Genomic DNA, 20,627 nt, shown 5'->3' on the forward strand with positions numbered 1-20,627 from the left:
TTAGGGCTGTTCATAAAAATACTCAACCCGACCAAACCGATCAATTTGGACCAATTCAACCCGAGTCGGTCAGGTTTTCATCAGTACCGGTCAGTTTTGGGTTGGGCAAATATATAAACCGATAGAAAACTGAAACCGACCCGACCCAAACCAAACTAGTCTTCTACTAGTTCAGTAGTTCCTAGTTTGAGTAGTTTCCTACTTAACTATAACTAGTCTTCTACTAGAACTAGAAAGCCCATTAGGCAATTATAATTAGAATAGACAATCTATCCTAGTTTCTAACTTTTTATAATCTTTTATACCAAATAATCAATCCATTAGACAATTACAATTAAAATTCAATTAGGTGTCCTTTTGTATAGGAGCAAAACCAAAACTGACCCAAACCGACCCAATCCGACCCATGAACACCCCTAATCAGAATCATGCTTCAGCTTTTGCTTTCAAGTTATATTTTACTCCATATACATTGCAAACAAACTAAACAAAACAATGTAAAATCCAAAACAGAAGTAACTCACACTCATTTGGACTCGAATACTTTGCCTACTCATAGTTATGTCTTGTGGTTTTCCCACTTTGGTTGGTTATATATTAAGGGGCCATTTGATAACCCTCTTAAACTTTGATTCCCATTAACCAATAAATTATTTTTTTTTGGAAAGTTTATTTTCTAAGGGTAAACGATACACATCTCCTAAGTGAATAAATAACTTTTCCACATTGGAGAAAAATTACCAATACTTAAATGGGACAAAAATACCCCTTTTAATAATGGATTTTTATGGTTAAAATGGTCATTGCCTTATTTATATAGAAAATAAAAGAACATGGATAAATGCACCAGATAAAATATTTCCTGAGAAACACTTACCCAGTTGACTTACCAAAAGTGAATGGGGGGCCTTAATGTTAAATCATACTACCATATCTCAAATACGCTGAAATCTGGAAGTCATTAACATAGACGGTGAAAATGTACATAATGTTAACAACAATTATATACAAACTCCTTTCCCACTCCCACTGCAAGAATCTCCATTAGCTCCCTTTGAAACAAGAAACCCTACAATTCTTTGCAGCTTTCTTACAACACATCACTAGGTGATCCCTAATATATTACAAAACAGAGCTGCTGCCTTTCCCCATTTTCATACGAAGCTCCAAGGCAGAAGTACCAGGGTCCCTTGATAAAATTATGTTCCCATTGAGGTCCGTTGTGCTATGGCTTAACAAGTTATTGCTCATCACAATTCTGCAAGAACTCCATGTCTCAGCTTGTAGCTCAACACCAAAGTACTTTAAATGATCTGTGATGCTGTTGCCTGTAACAGATCTGCAATGATGGAGGAAGAAAAAAAAACAACAGCGTTAGAGCCCTTACCAGCTTTGTTAAAAATATGGAAGTACAAGGGAGGAAGAGAGAAATGCCTGCTACAAGAAGAATCTTCACCGGAACCATCGCAAACCTTCTCGGCTGTACATACCAGGCTTCCCAAAGCAATTTCGTAGAGCCAAACCTATAGTTAGAGTAAAAGACTGGATGTTATTGATCATTAGGAGCAAAACACATGACGACTTATTAGCTCGCAATCGATTCTATGAAAATTCAAACACAGACACCTATCACCTTTTTAAGGCTTCAGAGTGTCGAAAATAACGGTTATGAAACTATATTCAACTAAACAGTCCATTATAGCAGTGATGTTTCGTTTAGATGCATGCGTGCAGTGGTCTGTCTGCCTGCAGGATCTCAGAATCCGGAATTCAACATCTCTTATCTAGCCCTTGAGGATGAAGAGTAAATTTATTTCAGAGTGTTTCTTTGAAGATAGAAGGGTGTATCTTATCTAGGGGCGTGAGCTTATTTTTGAAACCGAACCGGGGTTATCAGTTTTGGGAAAACTGGTAACCGAAGCCAATCAGTTAACCAGTTGATCGGTTCGGTTAACCGACGATTTTTCAGTTTTTATTATTTACAATATATATTATAGAAAATATATAAATATATAATAAAAACTAGAAATATATATATATATAATTATATTTTGAATAATAAATAATATATTATATATTATATATTATAAATATATTTTTATATATATAATGCATATTTATTAATTTATAGTGTATAGAAAATATAATATATAATATATAATATACATAAATATGCATAAAATATATATATATATATATATATATATATATATATATAAATATATGTATATCGGTCGGTTCGGTTAACTGCTGGTTTTCTATTTTGGTTTTTTAAATACCGAACCGATACCTTCGGTTAACCGAATTTTCGGTTCAGTTTCGATTGGTTTTTCAGTTTTTCTTGCTCACCCCTAATCTTATCATGATTTCACCCACAAAAGAAAATGTGATTAAAAGGATGAATTTTCACTCATGTTACCTCTCTTGGGAAGTGCTGGTATGTCTTCTGTGGGAAATAAGCATAGTATGGAGGCAAATGAGGCACAATATCATGTGCATGCGTCACACGGATTGTATTTGGCACATGTTTTCTGTAGTAGGATACAAAAACTGCATTACCAATACGGGGCTGTCCAAATGTCATTACCTGGACATTATGGGCCCCATAGTTAACCTGGAAACAAGTAAATAAAAAGCACTATTACTCCAACACAAGTTCCAGTTGAAAGTACAGGATGTTCCATGAAAGCTATGCAGTAAAATATGAAGAAACACATGTTAATCAAGAAATGGATTTCCAACAAAAATCCATGATACAAATTGTGAGAGAATTAGATTTGAGCATATTGAACAACTCCATATTAAAAAGATAGCTATGCCTAGAATGTTTGGAATTGAACATCCCATTAAAACTACACTGTGTTGCCTAGTGCCACGATATAAAAGGAATAGAAGATGGATGCTTTTTCAGTTAAGTTTCACGAGAGGTTTCATAAGAGGGAAGCGAAAAAGGACAATTTGTTGTGCTCATATTTTGCCACTGATGAAAAACTTTAAACTAGAAAGATTTTGTTGAATATTTGAAACTCAAGGTCCTGTTAAAAGTGCACTAAGTCGCCTAATGCCAAAATATGAGCAAATATCAGATTACCAAGGAAATGAAAGATGTTTTTCATATAATTTTCATGAGGGAAGCAAACAAAGAAAAAAGATACCCTTATCACTCAAGTTCACCACCGAGGATATTTAAATATAAATAGGTGAAAAGGAAAATAAGATAAGTTGTAATTATAGTTTATAAGTATTTAGTGAGTGGGCAGGTAAGCACATAAAGAAAATGAAGTCATAAGAAACACTAAGCATATATATAAAGAAGTGTTATGTACCACGAGATCAAGTGCACAGAAGGATGCCATTGCCCCTCCCATTGAGTGCCCTGTCACCATGATGTCAAGGTCCCCATAAAATTTCTTGGCTCTTTTAACTGCATGTATAACCTCAGGTCGTAATGTTGTGTTATGATAAGCAGTATAAAATCCATGGTGAACCTGAATCCAAAAGTTATGGAATGAAAGCTAATAAGACTCAAGCCATGCATATTCATTCTTATATCTATGTCATTTCTAAAACCCTCTTTACCCAACTCCTACATACCATAGCTTCAGGCATGCCTGGGTAGTTTAGATCTAGTTGTTTCCAGAATAGGTCCTCAATCCAATTCTGCATGCTGCAGACATCGAGTCATTCCAGAAGGAAATTACAGTTCAAGAACTGATAGATAAATGTAACATCTGCACAAGTAACAACACACTAGCAAAGTCAACTAGTTTCCCTATATATAATTTGTTTATTATGTGTCATTCCATTTTCCTAGGTAACTTGCCCAATTTATTGAAAGTTTCATAACCTATCCCTACAGCCAATTAGCAGCTACTTTTGTAAGATGTCCACTGAGCCTGCACTCACAATTCAGACTTCAGAGGGAGAAAAAAAAGAATTGAATTCAAGGAACTAAAGATGGCAAAATGACACTTCGCCTGTGTAGGTTATTGAATCTCTGTCTCTATTTTTCTTTTGTTATTCTTTATTCATGCTAGTGGAAGAGTAAGAGAAAGTGATAAGACAATTCTTTCACTATCCAATATAATCTTCTGACATGGCTCATTGATGCCAATTGAGGGCTTAAGGCCATTCAAGTAAATCCAAGTTAGTTATTTAATGTTTCAGAGTTTGGAAAGATTTTTCCAAAAGATCCACTTTACTGCAACTTTAATGTATAAGGTCTTCATAGCATTTATACCTGTGTTCCTGAGTGCCCCTAAATGCAATCACAATGGCATCAAGATCCTGTGCTACACCAATAAATGCCTGCAGAAGATGCTTACAGTGAGATCAGACCTTTGGAGACAGCAAAGAGGAAGAAGCATTTAGCTTTTCAAAACAGTGGAAGAAAATTTTGATAAAACAAATCATTGTGGTGTAGTATAGTTTTCTGGCTATAAAGTATATCATGTTTGCAATAGTATCTACCTGTAAACAGTGCTGGACATCAACAATCAACTCTATAATTTCAAATCCCTGTTTCAATATAAAAGAACATTTATCATTTGCCTAATCATTAAGGAAGAAAATGCTATATCCTTCCACTGTTTAGGCAGTAACCAGAAATAAGCTCCCAAATCTTAATTTTACATTCACAGAATATAAAAAGTAGAAGTACCTTGGTCATGTGATCACATCTTGAGCATGTCCAAGTAAATAGTTCTGTTAGATCTGACATGTATACCTGCAAAATATAGAAGCATGCCTCTGATAATCATTTACAAGTTATAGCTCAAGAGCTGAACTTAGGCAAGACAACAACAAATTGTACTACAATTAGTCAAGCAAGCAGTCTATTGAACCTGAGATCATGAACCATGTCAATCAAAACTGAATAATTGAATAACAATTTGCAATAGGAAAAAAAAATGGTGAGTACAGAAGCTTCTGGTTACTCTCCAGTACTAATTCAAGAGAAATATTAATGTAAAAGATTACCGCAGATGCATACTCCACTAATATTGTGGCAAGAGTGTGATTGTATACAGGAAGATGGTCCCTGTTGTTCGCTTTAAGCTCTGTAATAGTGAATGAAAATGTTATGGGCCCGCCCACATCAGAAAAATATCATTAGAAACTGATCAATAGTTTATCACCCAACTCTAAGTTTAGTTTTTGTTAACACACAAGGAGAAGGTTCACTATGTATCAAAATATTAGATGAGATGTTTCAAAAGCTGTAAATAGCAAGATTTTTTCCCTCATCCCATTTCAGCTGTCTTTTAACAATAGAAAAATGACTATGCATAAAAATTTTTGCACAAGTATTAGTACAAAAAATAACTATTTTCATGAAAAGATAATTTCCGTCAAATCATAATCACAGTTACCCTGTTGATGGTTCCAACAAAATATATAAGGTTGGCTACTCAGAATTTTTACTTTGTTCTTTTTATTTTAAAAGCTTGAACAGATAGGATACAGGTACACCCAACTAATTTTACACGCATTAACTGCAAAATAAGAGTACAATGTTTCAACTTTCAAGGACTAAAACGAGGATGCAGAATATCAATAGAACCGGTTCCACTCCACCATGAAATATATTTAGCTTAGCTACCTAACCTTTTTTTAGATGTTCGTGCATAGAATAATTCACCAACTAGAACAGAATTATCCCAATTTTTCTTATGAGCATAGTAATTTAGAATTCAAGAATTCACACGGACGTCTTTGGACTGATAACTACGATTGCTACGAGTACAAAAACAATATTGCCCTTAATCTACTCCTAATTTCCATATAAGGAAGCAGGCAAAATACCTCATAATCTGCAAATTAGCTGCTAGAAACGAAAATACATTTAACATCTAATATAAAGAACTGAATTCAACGGGGGAAGGAGTTAACCTCTGGCACCAGAAGCTGCAAATAAACATATTAAAATTGCCGTCTTTAACCACAGTCGTTTCATATCCTTTCCCAAGAGTCGAACAATCAGAAGCAAACCAAAAATAAACGACAACGATTTCACACAGTTCAGTGTTCCGTTCTCTGTTTCGGCTTCTTCACTTCTAAACTCGATTCAACCCTCCCACCGCCAAGAAAAACGGGGGAAAGAGAGAATCAAATACAATAATCATAACTCAAATGGAAGCCGCAGTCAGTCGAAATTCATGCCCAAGTCTTCCCCACGAACAATCAGGACCTGAAAATCGGAATCAGTTAATTATAAGCAGCAAATTAGGGCAAAGATTCCAGAAACGCCAGAGCAGTATACAAATACATACCCTACCGACGTAACCGTCGACCTTTTTAAGGAACCAGTCAAATAAAGTCCGGCGAAACCCCGGAATTTAGCGTCGAATTCCAGGGAGCTGAAGCCGCACAATGATGGCAGCTACGGAGCCCTAAATTCCAGCTTGGGTTGGGAGGTCTTCAGTCTTCTCTGGTTGTATTCTTGTGCTTTTTAACTTCCGTCTCTGAACAGCGTAGAGAGGACGAAAGCCAAGAATGACAAGAGGGGAAGTTGGATAAAACAAGCAACAATAACAGTCGTAGTGACGACATCGCAGTCTGGCTCTGGCAGCTTCTATCTTGCGCTGGGCCGGTGGGCCCGCCCCGTTGTCATTTCTTGGGCGGTTGGGCTCTCTGTTGTGTCTGCAGCGATCTTAATGAAACAGTACTCCCTGCTGCAACGAATCAGTAAATGATATGAAAATTATGAGATCTAAACTAAACCTGTTCACGAATCCGGGTTCGGGTCGGGCTTTCTCTGAACCAATGTTTAAAAACCGACTCTGAACCCAAAAAAACTGCTTTGGCCATGGGATTTTGGTTTAGTCGGTTGACCGTGTCATCAGAACAAATCGTCTGTTGTAATTTAAAAACTAGCGAATGGCCCGTACTAAGTACGGAAAAGTTAATTATATATATATATATATGAATAAACATTAATGATTTTTATCATTATTTTTTATTACTATTTATAAATTGCCATTTTTTAAGACATTCATACAGGTCCATATAAATTGACCCTTATATGTCAAACCTGTACAATTATACGAGTCATTAAGTTCAACTTGAATCACTTATTATTTTAATTTAACCATTCTTATTATTATTATTAATTTATTTTAGTATTTAATTTAAATTTCTTGTTATATAGTAATAATAATAACTAAATTTGTAATTATTTAAATATTTACTTAAAATATTTTTTTCCAACCGAGTATAATTATTATATAATAGATTTGTTAATTTATATTTTGTATTTAAGAATAAACACTAATGATTTTGCTTAACAATTTTAGTGATTGTTAATAAATATTGATTCTTATCTAAGGTTTAATTACTATATTTGGTAATTACTATGCGGCATGCTTTGAATAAACATTAATGATAACTGATGATTGTTATTTAATTTTTTATTATTCACTTAATTAAGTACTTGATGATTGTTATTATTACTAATTATTTCTATAAATAATTGATTGTTATTATTATTTATTTAATCCAATAATTTTCAGCAAGTAATTATTTGATTTAATTTGAATTATTTTATTTTTTTAATTATTTATAATAGACATTTAGGGTAAGCTCTTCATTTGATTTAAGAGACTTACCATGTTTTATCTAGACAATGACCACATACTAAGTAAGGGGTAACTATAGTATCATTTAATTCGAAATTTACTATTTAACAGTAAAAAATCAATGTCGAGCAACCCACACCCAAAAAAGTTTTCAACAATATCAACAATACTGCTTATATTTAGGGACGTATGAATGGATAAAAAGCATTTAAATATATCCATTCAAAGAGGCAATGAGGGAACTGCTTCAGGAAAAAAAAAAAAAAGAAGCAAAGAAGGAAGAAAATTATTCAAAGTGATGCTAAGAAAAACAATCCATGCCAAACAACATTTGCAAGATGCATCCATCCTCTAAAGTAAGAGATGAAAAAATATATGACTACAATCAAATCACCGTCATGTATGGCTACAATCAATTGATAATATAATCAGGACTCCAAAGCTCATCCAACAGAAGAAACATTAAAGAATTAAGAATAATGGGACCATCCTAAGTCTGGGAATCACATCCAAGTTAGGTGGCAACACTTCTTTTGGTCAATCATGGTTATGGATTTTAAGTCTAAGCTCCCCAAGTTGCACGTACACCGGCTATAATTTATCTTTAGGAAAAAGATAGGGAAACCTGTACATAACCTAATGGTATGTTTGAATTATGGGAATTGGGAGATAGAAATAGGAAAGGTAAGTTGAAATTATAATTTTATGAACGTTGATGTGTCAATTAGAATACTCATAGATTTTTAGTTCATTCATTTAGTGGTAATTTGAATATATTTTTTATTCCATGTCTTTATTGAGTAATATAGATTAATAATATATTAATAATTATGAAATCAGTAATAATAATAAGTATATTATTATTATTATAATTTACTAATATTGTATTCTTATTATGTTTGTTTTGATTTTGAAATAAGTAATATTAAATTATTTTTATTATTATTACTATTACTATCATATATATTTTTTGCTATGAAGTAATTAATTTGTTATAATTACAGTTTTTAGCTAATTCCTGAAATAGTAATTGCTTTTATAATTCTTTTAGTTTAACAATAGTGAATAATTGAAAGTTTATAATTTAACTTTCACTAAATGAAATATTTATTAGAGACAATAATAGTATTAATTATAATTACTTATAATAATAATAATAATAATAATAATAATAATAATAATAATAATAATAATAATAATGTAAATAAGTAACACTAATTATATATTTATAAATTCATTAATATGAATTAATATAAATACAAAATTATTATATCCCAATTAATAATTAACATTATTAACATACTTTTTAATTTCCATTAATTAATTAACATTCTGAAGAAATAATTATTATTGTTATAATTAAGGAATTAATTATCAGTAAGTAATTATAATCAGTAATTAATTTTTATCAAAAATCATTATTATTAGTAATAATTAATTATAATTATTGATAATAATAATATAATTATTTATTTCATACAAATGTATGAATTATAATTTATGATAATAATTCTAATATAAATAATTAACATTAAATAATTAATATGAGTTAATATAAATATAAAATGATTATTTCTAAATTATTAATTACCATTATGAAAATCATTATTAATTATCATTCCGAATTAATAATGAGAAAAATTATTAGTAATTAAGTATTAGTAGTATGTATTATAAGAAATTATTATTGGTAATTAATTATTATGAATGAGTTATTATTATTAGTAATTAATAGCTGAATTTAATTAATTATTATTAGTACCCCTCTCTTTCAAAAAGTTGACTCATCATCATCGTCATCATCAACTGACAACAACTTAATAAATACATAATTTGATAAAAATAGGTAAATATCATTAATTTATTTTTTTATCTTTTAGAAAACTGAATAAGAGAAAAATAAAATGGTTAGCATTGCAAATGAAAAATTATTTGGATTTTGCAAAAAAAAATTATTGAACATAAAAAACCAATTATTCAAAAATAAGCTCGTTAAATCAAAGAGTAGTTAAAATTATTCAGTAAATAGTAATTTGAAGAAATTAAAATTAATAATTAATTATTTGTCTGAATTAAAATGGGTAATTTCAGCAAATAATTTTAAGTAATTAAAATTTTCCATTAACATTTTTTTAATAATAATCAGTATTGTTAATAGATTAATAACATATTAGTAACTATGAAATCAGTAATAATAATAAGTATATTATTATTATTATTAAACTAATAATATATTCTTATTATGTGTGTATTGGTTTTGAAATTAGTAATATCATTATTATTATTATTATTATTATTATTATTATTATTATTATTATTATTATTATTATTATTATTATTAAGTAATTAATTTTTTATAATTATGATTTTTAGTTAATTCATAAAATAATATTTTCTTTTATAATTCTTTAAGTTTAACAATATCAAATAATTGAAAGTTTTATAATTTAACTTTCACTAAATGAAGTATTTATTGGAGAATAATAATAGTATTAATTATAATTACTTGTAAGAATAATAATGTAAATAATTAACACTAATTATATATTTATACAATATTTAATATGAATTAATATTAGTATAAAATGATTATATCCCGATTAATAATTAACATTACTGAAATGCTTATTAATTACCATTAACTAATTAACATTCCAAAGTAATAATTATCACCATTAGTATTAGTAATAATTAATTATAATTATTGATAATAATATAATTATATTAATTAATATAATATAATATTATCAATTATAATTAATGATAAATATAATTAATTATTTCATATAAATGTATGAATTATAATTTCTGATAATAATAATTATAATATAGTAATTAACATTAGATATTTATTTTCAAAATAATTAATATGAGTTAATATAAATATACAATGATTATTCCTTAATTGTTAATTACCATTATTAAAATATTTATTAATTATCATTTCGAATTAATAATGAGGAATATTGTTAGTAATAAATTATAGTAATTAAGTATTAGTAATAGTTATTATAAGAAATTATTTTCTGAATTAATAATGAGCAATATTATCACTAATTAATTATTATCATCAATTAAGTAATAGCAGTAATTATTATTATTAGTAATGAATTGCTGGAATTAATTAATTAGAAGTAGTTAACAACAATTAATTAGTAATTAACAATAATTATTATTAGTATTTAATAGCCATAATTAATTAATTAGAAGTAGTTTACAATAATTATTATTAATAATCAATAGCTGGAGTTAATTAATTAGTTTAATAGTTAACAGTAATTAATAGCACAGTTTCCTTCCTTTAGGAAATGATTGAAAGTGGGAGCTTCCCACTTCTCACAACTCTGCATGGTGGTGGACTCCACTCTGCATGTTACTGGGCTCTTTTTTTGAACTACCACTAATCAAAATTTGACACATGTCTAGTGGGCTCTATTCTTGAACTACCACCAATGTAACCGTTTCTGGTCACATACCATTTTTTTTTGTGATGTATCAATTTTTGGCTAAGTGCCTCGTCATCTTGTTTGCTCCCATGTGGTTGGTGACTCAGAGGCTGAAGTGGAGCTCCCTGGTGGCGAGCTGCCTAGTGGTGAGCTACTTGGTGGCGAACTGCCTAGTGCTGAGCTGTCTGGTGTCGAGTCGCCTAGTGGTGAGCTACCTTGATGTCGAGCCGCTTGGTGGTGAGCTACCTTGATGTCGAGCTCCCTAGTGGTGAGCTTGATGAGCTTTATTGCTCATTTAGAGGCCTGCAAGGAACCAATTGTCAGAGGACCCGGGGTGGCTTACTCGGCGGGGATACTCCGATGGCTAAGTTAGCACAGTATAGTAGTAGAGAGCTTGAAGATGATATAAGAGAATGAGAGAGCTAGAGAGCAGAGATTACCATCCTTCCTTCGCCCCTGGGGGGTGAGGTCTTTATATACTGAAGTCCTCGTGGGTTAGGTGGAGCAGTTCCTGGATTCCCGTTGTGATGGGACCTACTTTCGTGTTAGGTGGGGATAAAGCCACCAACTGGTAAGGTTGCCCATTTCCGCCTGATTCGGGGAGTGGGTGAGCTAATATAGTCGTTACAAGTCACAATCCCGTAAAATGCGGGGTACGGTGGTGAGCTCCTCGGGGTTGTCAGGTTGGCACCTATGTCAGGCCGCCAGGTCGTGCCTGGGCCAAGCCGCACCTGTGCCATGCTACGCCTGGTGGGACCATCAACTTAGAAAAGACAAGTTGTTTCCAAAGTGGTCCCGGGTGTCACCTAGTTGTTCTGAGGTGCCAGGTGTCATAATGTCATTGGAGAGCCAAATCCGCCCTCATCATTTGCCCCACACTCCCGAGCTGAAAGTAACTCAGCGAAGGGAGTAGATTTCTCCTTTTGGCTCATAAGTCGACGAGCTCGTAAGCGCTGATTCAATTCCTTAGGCTTTGGGAGCGACTCGCAGTCCACTCCTTGATTTTGCCCATGCCGAAGAGGCAACTAGGTTTTATGCGGTGAGGTCTCTGTGAGGTGTCGGGTTGACCAGGTGTCGGGCTACCTGTGAGGTGTCGGGTTGACTGGGTGTCGGACTGCCTATGAGGTGTCGGGCTAACCGGGTGTCGAGCTGCTTGTGAGGTGTCGGGCTGACGGGGTGCCGAACTGCCTGTGAGGCATCGGGATCTCTGCCAGTTCAGTACTGTAGCCCTTAGGCTTTGGGGGCAACTTATAATCCACTTTTGTTGATTTTTCCCATGTCGACGAGGCGGCTCGGTCCTGTGCAGTATTGTAGCCTTTAGTCTTTGGGAGCGACTATTAGTCCACTCCTGGACTTTGCCCATGCCGAAGAGGTGACTGGGTCTTATGCAATATTGTAGCCTTTAGGCTTTGGGAGCGACTCGTAATCCACTCCTGGACTTTGCCCATGCCGAAGAGGCGACTGGGTCTTAAGTGACATTGTAGCCTTTTAGGCTTTGGGAGCGACACGTAGTCCACTCCTAGACTTTGCCCATGCCGAAGAGGCGATTGGGTCTTAAGTGATGAGGAAGTCTTTATCAATTCGTAAGTTCGTGCCAGGGCTAGGCCACCAGGTCGTGCCTGTGCCAGGTCACGCCTGCGCCAGGCCGCGCCTGTGCTGGGCCGTGCCTGTGCTGGGCCATGCCTGTGCCAAGCTGTACCTGTGCCAGGCCACGCCAGTTTTCTAAAAAGTGATGAGGTTTTATCTGAATTGAAAGTAGAGTTGGTAGAGCTGCTTAGTCTGTTAGCTCCCTGCATAGTCTTTGAGTTCATAAAAAATGGAAACCATAAAGCGAGAGCTTCAGTTCCTAAAAAGTGAGGACTTAGCTTTCTAGGAGAAGAGGACTTGGCTTTTGTGGGATGAGAACTTAGCTTTTTGTAGCGTTTCCCACAGACGGCGCCAAATGATGTAACCGTTTCTGGTCACGTATCAGTTTTATTTATTTATTTATTTTTTTGTGATGTATCAATTTTTGGCTAAGTACCTCGTCATCTTGTCTGCTTCCATATGGTCGGTGACTCAGAGGCTGAAGTGGAGCTCCCTGGTGGCGAGCTACCTGGTGGTGAGATACCTGGTGGCGAACTGCCTGGTGGTGAACTACCTAGTGCCGAGCCGCCTGGTGGTGAGCTACCTTGATGTCGAGCTCCTTGGTGGTGAGATACCTTGATGCGAGCTCCCTAGTGGTGAGCTACCTTGATGTTGAGCTCCCTAGTGGTGAGCTTGATGAGCTTTGTTGCTCTTTTAGAGGCCTACAAGGAACCAAATGTCAGAGGACCCGGGGTGGCTTACCCAGAAAGGACACTCCGATGGCTAAGTTAGCACAGTATGGTAGTAGAGAGCTTGAAGATGATATAAGAGAATGAGAGAGCTAGAGAGCAGAGATCACCATCCTTTCTTCGCCCCTAGGGGGTGAGGTCTTTATATACTGGAGTCCTCGTGGGTTAGGTGGAGCAGTTCTTGGATTCCCACTGTGATGGGACCTGCTTTCGTGTTAGGTGGGGATAAAGCCACCACCTGGTAAGGTTTCCCATTTCCACCTGACTCGGGGAGTGGGTGAGCTAATATAGTCGTTATAAGTCACAATCCCGTAAAATGCGAGGTACGGTGGTGAGCTCCTCGGGGTTGTCAGGTTGGCGCCTATGTCAGGCCGCCGTCTCGTGCTAGGGCCAGGTCGCGCCAGGGCCAGGCTGCCAGTTCGTGCCAGGGCCAGGCCACCAGGTCACGCCTGTGCCAAGCCGCGCCTGTGCCAGGCTACGCCTGGTGAGACCATCAACTTAGCAAAGGCAAGTTGTTTCCAAAGTGGTCCCGGGTGTCACCTAGTTGTTCTAAGGTGCTAGGTGTCATAATGTCATTGGAGGGCCAAATCCGCCCTCATCAACCACTAATCAGAATTTGTCACATGTTCATTTTGTTTAAATATTTGGAATGACAAGTGTCTGAATATAAATGGGCCACATGTCTACTGTAGGGGGGCTTTGTCCTGAAATCATTCCTTTAATATATATATTAGATATTCATCTGCCTAGGTCAGTAGGTCGTTAATCGAGCTAATCATTTTTGGCAAAGGAACGTTTTAGAGGTGAAACAGAACCAGTTCCTTGAATGGTTTTAGGCCAAACTATCTAACCATCTTATTCAACCTAAATGAGCCAAAGCTTGATCCTCATATAAAGCTTAAAGCTCAACCTAGAATTGATTTATAAGAAATTTGTCACTTATTATTCAAAAATAAAATTAATTTATTTATATTAAACTACCTCAAAACCAAAAAAAACAAAAGACTTTATGACTTAAAAAAGAAAAGAGGAATAAAGAAAATATATATTTATTTATTATATAAAATATATTTTTGTTATATAAAAATACATTTTATTATATAAAATATTATCATACTGGGGCCAATTTGAACTCGATGAGATAATGGCACCTTTTGAAGCATAATAACAGTAAAAGTAATAAATTTAATGAAATTTCAAAAATAAATTAACTTTTTAAAAATAATAGAGATTATATCATATAAGGGCAACTTTTGGACCCTAATATCAATAAAAGTAATAAATTTAATAAAATTTAAAAAATAATATAAAAAATGAGCAAAAGTACTATTCATCATCATCTTCTTCTAGATTATTCTTCAAAGCCGCCCACCGCCACCTCCACCCACCTCCGCCTCTGCCTCCAAAGGTGGGCAGCGGCGGCACTGGTCTACCATCCTCCATAAAGATTGTAGAAGATTTTGGGTATGATGAAATAAATCCATTTCATAAGTACAAGATATTAGATCCGTTGAAGGTAGTTGAAGAAGACCAATTTGGAAACTACAAGACTGGAGTAACAAAGAAAGGTTTTTATAGAGACTCAGCATTCTGTCATGCACTCAAGGTGTTCGTTGAAAATATTTGTGAGAAGAGAGGCTGTCTTTCTGGCTCGGACACAGGAGGATTTACAAATCTACAGGCAGGTCAGTATAATTTGAAAGAAAATCTGTTTTTTCATAGGCCTCACCCTGTGGTTAAATCTCTACCAACGTGAAAATTGTCTTTTGGGAATGCTAAGGGTTGTAATAATCCAATGGTGCATTTCTTGAAAAGATTTTGTAATACAGAAAACCCTGATGTCAGAAAGAAGGCTGACACGAGAAAATAGCCAGCTAACTTACTTACAAACAATATGTCATATTTCAGATGATTCATATTGGAAATGGAGAATACCAAGAAAGAAGCATCTGGTTCATATTGAAAATGGAGAATACCATAGACCACCTGTAAATTGAATTTGAATTTGGATTTCAATTGGATGGATATTAAACATTGTGAATAAAATGAGTTAAAAAAATCAAATTAAATATTGTATCTTATATATATCTATTAATACGAAATGGGTGCTTTCTACATCTTGGAAATGGAATCTACTCGTGCCAATAGATCCCATGTGCGAACACCCATTTCCTATTAATAGATATATAAGATAACAATAATTACTGATTAGTATAGTAATTAATTACTGTAATTACAGTAATTTAATAAATATATAATTAATGATTATAATTAATAATTACTGTTATTATAAATATTGTTAATAAATAGATATTTACTTTAATTTTACTTTAAATTAAAATTATAAATATTGTTAATAAATTTAGTAATTATTATATTAAAAATAATTTAAAATGTTATTAAAAGTATTGTTATTGATTATTTAATAAAATATTATAATTACTTACTATTGCTAATAAATACTGCTATTTTAATTTAATTTTGGTAATTATTAATTTAATGAATATTGTTAATAAATCATATTCATAAATTTAATAATTATTGTTATATTAAAAATAACTAAATAATATTATTAAAACTATAATTAATGATTATTTAATTAAATAGTATAATTACTTATTATTATTGATAAATGTTGTTAATAACATTCTGACAAACGATGGTTTGACCATTTGGTTCAAACGGATGACCCGTTTTGACAACAAAAATTACAAGCAAAAAATTACTGAACCATTCTGGCCACCGGTTTTCGGGTCGATGGTTCGAATAGACAGTCCATTCTAACAACAAAAATTATAAGCAAAAAATTGAGTTTGTGAGGTCCATTAAGTAGTATCATACGTGTTATGTCATTCGAGCGTGTGATTCATACGACCTGAAAACTGAATCGATCTCGCCACCGGTTTTTTGATTGACAGTTCGACCGTTCGGTTTGAACGGACGACCCACTTTGACAATAAAAATTACAGGCAAAAAATTGAATGGGTGAGGACAGTGAGGTCCATTGAGCAGTATCATACACGACCCATTTTGACAACAAAAATTAAAATAAATATCCAAAAACCATTGAACGAGTCAATGGGTTGATGATTCGACCACTTGGGTCAATGGGTCGTTAACCAATTCAACAGTTTTTGGCCAGGGAACGAGGTTAGGGTAAAACGGAATTGGTTGCCTGGACGGTTCCCAATTAAAAAAAACCGATGACCCATTCTGACAACAATTCGAGCGTGTGACTCATATGACCTGGAAACGGAACCATTATGATCACCGGTTTTTGGGTCAAAAATTCGATTGTTCGATTTGAATAGATGCCCCATTCTGACAATAAAAATTAAAAAAAAAAGGCCAAAAACCATTGAACGGGTCAATGGGTTGATGATTCGACCACTTGGGTCAATGGGTCGTTGGCCAATTCAACAGTTTGTGGCCAGGGACCGAGATTGGGGTAAAACGGAACCGGTTGCCTGGACGGTTCCCAATTAAAACAAATAAAAAATTGAGGACCCATTATGACAACAAAAATTTTAGGCAAAAAATTGTGTGTGAGGTCCATTAAACAGTACAATACATGTTATGTCATTCGAGCGTGTGACTCGTATGACCTGGAAATGGAACCGTTATGGCCACCGGTTTTGGGGTCAACAATTCGATTGTTCGATTTGAACAGATGGCTCGTTCTGACAATAAAAATTAAAAAAATAAAAAAACAACCAAAAACCATTGAATGGGTCAACGGTTCAACCGCCCAGGTTAATGGGTCATTGACCGATTCAACAATTTTTGGCTAGGGACCGAGATTAGGATAAAACGGAACCGGTTGCCTAGATGGTTCCTGATTAAAAATAAATAAAAAAATGGTCAAAAACCATTGAACGGGTCAATGGGTCGATGGTTCGACTGCTCGGGTCAATGGGTCATTGATCGATTCAATGGTTTTTGGCCAAGGACTAAGTCAACGGTGACGATTCCATTCCAACCCCTACGAAATTGGGTCCCTCCTTTAGTAATATTATTAAAATGAATTGTAAATGACTTCAATATTGTATTTCATGGATAAAATGAATTGAATATTACTTGTATGCGACTGAACACATGATAATTTAGTAAAAACACAAGATTCATCTCTATAATATAAATTTTAAGCATAGATGAGCATATATATATATATATATTTAAATCGAATTGGTTAAGAAATTAATTAAGCACCCATAATTTTATCATGGATATGACACTTATTAAACCATAATGGTGTAATAGGATTCATGTAGCCAATCCTATGTAGTTTAGACAAGTCTTAGATGATGATGATGATATTTAAATCAAATCAAATGGGATTATATTAAGTCACATGGGATTGGATTCACATTCCATCCAATTGTAAAACAATCCTGATGGAGTGCGATCCGGTTAGTCTTAGCTGTCCGCTACCTTGCTTCTGAATTCGGGGTAGCAGGGAACCTGAAACGGAAGAGATGGGAAAGCTCCGGGGGGAACCCGGTGTAGAGGCTCCGAAGCTCAAGTTAGAATCCTTCAAAAGCAAGGTAATACCAGATAGCGCAAAGTTTGCATACCTCCGTTGTCGGGGGGCAGGGGGCTCTTATAGTCACTTCGTGTACTCGTCTCGAGGCCCTTATCAGATCGGGTATGATTACCCTTGCGCTTGTCAACTCGGCCGTCGTCCCTTCTGCTGAGATAGAACCGTCACTGCCTAACCGTCTAATTGGAGATGGCGGCGTCAGTGGCGGTGGCAGGTGGCCGTTTAGAGTGCTACTGCCAAACGTTAGATCCCAAGTCAGTCAGGCGTGGCGCCCTCGGGCACGGACTTCCCTGATGTCAGGCATGGTACGACTTGTTTGGCTTTGGTGCCCAGAAGATGATGCGAAGTGCTGAGCGAGGCGGTCTTGAGCTCGGAGGTATCCCGAGCTGTTACAAGGTACTTCGGCGAAGTCTATCCCGAGCTGTTACAAGGTGGCAGTTCGGCGAAGTCTATCCCGAGCTGTCACAAGGTGGGTCAATTCGGCGAAGTGTATCCCGAGCTGTTACAAGGTAGTTCGGCGAAGTCTGTCCCGAGCTGTTACAAGGTGGGTTAGTTCGGCGAAATGTGTCCCCTTGTTCCTGCCTAGGCTTGGTCCCTTTTGCCGAGCTGTCGTTTCTGCCACGTGTCTCATAATAAAGAGGTCGGGCCAAATCTTCCTTCATCAAATCCCATTTCAAATTACCCTTAACAAAGTTGAGTTTGGATTCGAATTCAAATATTATTTGCAGTCCTAGGGGGTAGTTCATCCCATATAGCTCATCCCCTACCAATGACCTCCCCCCCCCAAAATTGAGGACCCATTATGACAACAAAAATTTTAGGCAAAAAATTGTGTGTGAGGTCCATTAAACAGTACAATACATGTTATGTCATTCGAGCGTGTGACTCGTATGACCTGGAAATGGAACCGTTATGGCCACCGGTTTTGGGGTCAACAATTCGATTGTTCGATTTGAACAGATGGCTCGTTCTGACAATAAAAATTAAAAAAATAAAAAAACAACCAAAAACCATTGAATGGGTCAACGGTTCAACCGCCCAGGTTAATGGGTCATTGACCGATTCAACAATTTTTGGCTAGGGACCGAGATTAGGATAAAACGGAACCGGTTGCCTAGATGGTTCCTGATTAAAAATAAATAAAAAAATGGTCAAAAACCATTGAATGGGTCAATGGGTCGATGGTTCGACTGCTCGGGTCAATGGGTCATTGATCGATTCAATGGTTTTTGGCCAAGGACTAAGTCAACGGTGACGATTCCATTCCAACCCCTACGAAATTGGGTCCCTCCTTTAGTAATATTATTAAAATGAATTGTAAATGACTTCAATATTGTATTTCATGGATAAAATGAATTGAATATTACTTGTATGCGACTGAACACATGATAATTTAGTAAAAACACAAGATTCATCTCTATAATATAAATTTTAAGCATAGATGAGCATATATATATATATATTTAAATCGAATTGGTTAAGAAATTAATTAAGCACCCATAATTTTATCATGGATATGACACTTATTAAACCATAATGGTGTAATAGGATTCATGTAGCCAATCCTATGTAGTTTAGACAAGTCTTAGATGATGATGATGATATTTAAATCAAATCAAATGGGATTATATTAAGTCACATGGGATTGGATTCACATTCCATCCAATTGTAAAACAATCCTGATGGAGTGCGATCCGGTTAGTCTTAGCTGTCCGCTACCTTGCTTCTGAATTCGGGGTAGCAGGGAACCTGAAACGGAAGAGATGGGAAAGCTCCGGGGGGAACCCGGTGTAGAGGCTCCGAAGCTCAAGTTAGAATCCTTCAAAAGCAAGGTAATACCAGATAGCGCAAAGTTTGCATACCTCCGTTGTCGGGGGGCAGGGGGCTCTTATAGTCACTTCGTGTACTCGTCTCGAGGCCCTTATCAGATCGGGTATGATTACCCTTGCGCTTGTCAACTCGGCCGTCGTCCCTTCTGCTGAGACAGAACCGTCACTGCCTAACCGTCTAATTGGAGATGGCGGCGTCAGTGGCGGTGGCAGGTGGCCGTTTAGAGTGCTGCTGCCAAACGTTAGATCCCAAGTCAGTCAGGCGTGGCGCCCTCAGGCACGGACTTCCCTGATGTCAGGCATGGTACGACTTGTTTGGCTTTGGTGCCCAGAAGATGATGCGAAGTGCTGAGCGAGGCGGTCTTGAGCTCGGAGGTATCCCGAGCTGTTACAAGGTACTTCGGCGAAGTCTATCCCGAGCTGTTACAAGGTGGCAGTTCGGCGAAGTCTATCCCGAGCTGTCACAAGGTGGGTCAATTCGGCGAAGTGTATCCCGAGCTGTTACAAGGTAGTTCGGCGAAGTCTGTCCCGAGCTGTTACAAGGTGGGTTAGTTCGGCGAAATGTGTCCCCTTGTTCCTGCCTAGGCTTGGTCCCTTTTGCCGAGCTGTCGTTTCTGCCACGTGTCTCATAATAAAGAGGTCGGGCCAAATCTTCCTTCATCAAATCCCATTTCAAATTACCCTTAACAAAGTTGAGTTTGGATTCGAATTCAAATATTATTTGCAGTCCTAGGGGGTAGTTCATCCCATATAGCTCATCCCCTACCAATGACCTCCCCCCCCAATAACACTAGATGAATAGATGTACAAAAAGTAAAATAGGGGAGGGCGTAGCCCACTTGAACCCTACCTCAAAATATAAAATCTCACCCTAAAACTTTGTATCGAGAGGAAACCAATTAAGTAAACCTGCATGGTGG

General features: G+C 35.6%; 1 protein-coding gene across 1 annotated transcript; it reads right to left on the reverse strand.

The window, feature by feature from the left end:
* Window positions 1-940: 940 nt before the first annotated feature.
* Window positions 941-6,547, reverse strand: LOC148867388 (putative feruloyl esterase A). Its single transcript, XM_088976078.1, has 11 exons — window positions 6,273-6,547; window positions 5,893-6,190; window positions 4,981-5,060; window positions 4,661-4,726; window positions 4,471-4,518; window positions 4,241-4,308; window positions 3,595-3,667; window positions 3,327-3,488; window positions 2,420-2,614; window positions 1,435-1,523; window positions 941-1,339 (listed from the first exon to the last, which is right to left on the reverse strand). Exons 2-11 carry the CDS (start codon window positions 5,954-5,956, stop codon window positions 1,123-1,125), a joined length of 1,062 nt encoding a protein of 353 aa, XP_088832204.1. The 5' UTR covers window positions 5,957-6,190; window positions 6,273-6,547; the 3' UTR covers window positions 941-1,122.
* Between the last annotated feature and the right edge of the window lie 14,080 nt (window positions 6,548-20,627).

The sequence above is a fragment of the Nelumbo lutea genome, chromosome 3 (genome assembly GCF_056320005.1).
Source record: "Nelumbo lutea isolate HS-2025 chromosome 3, American lotus-T2T, whole genome shotgun sequence".
In the NCBI taxonomy this organism is placed as follows: Eukaryota; Viridiplantae; Streptophyta; class Magnoliopsida; order Proteales; family Nelumbonaceae; genus Nelumbo; species Nelumbo lutea.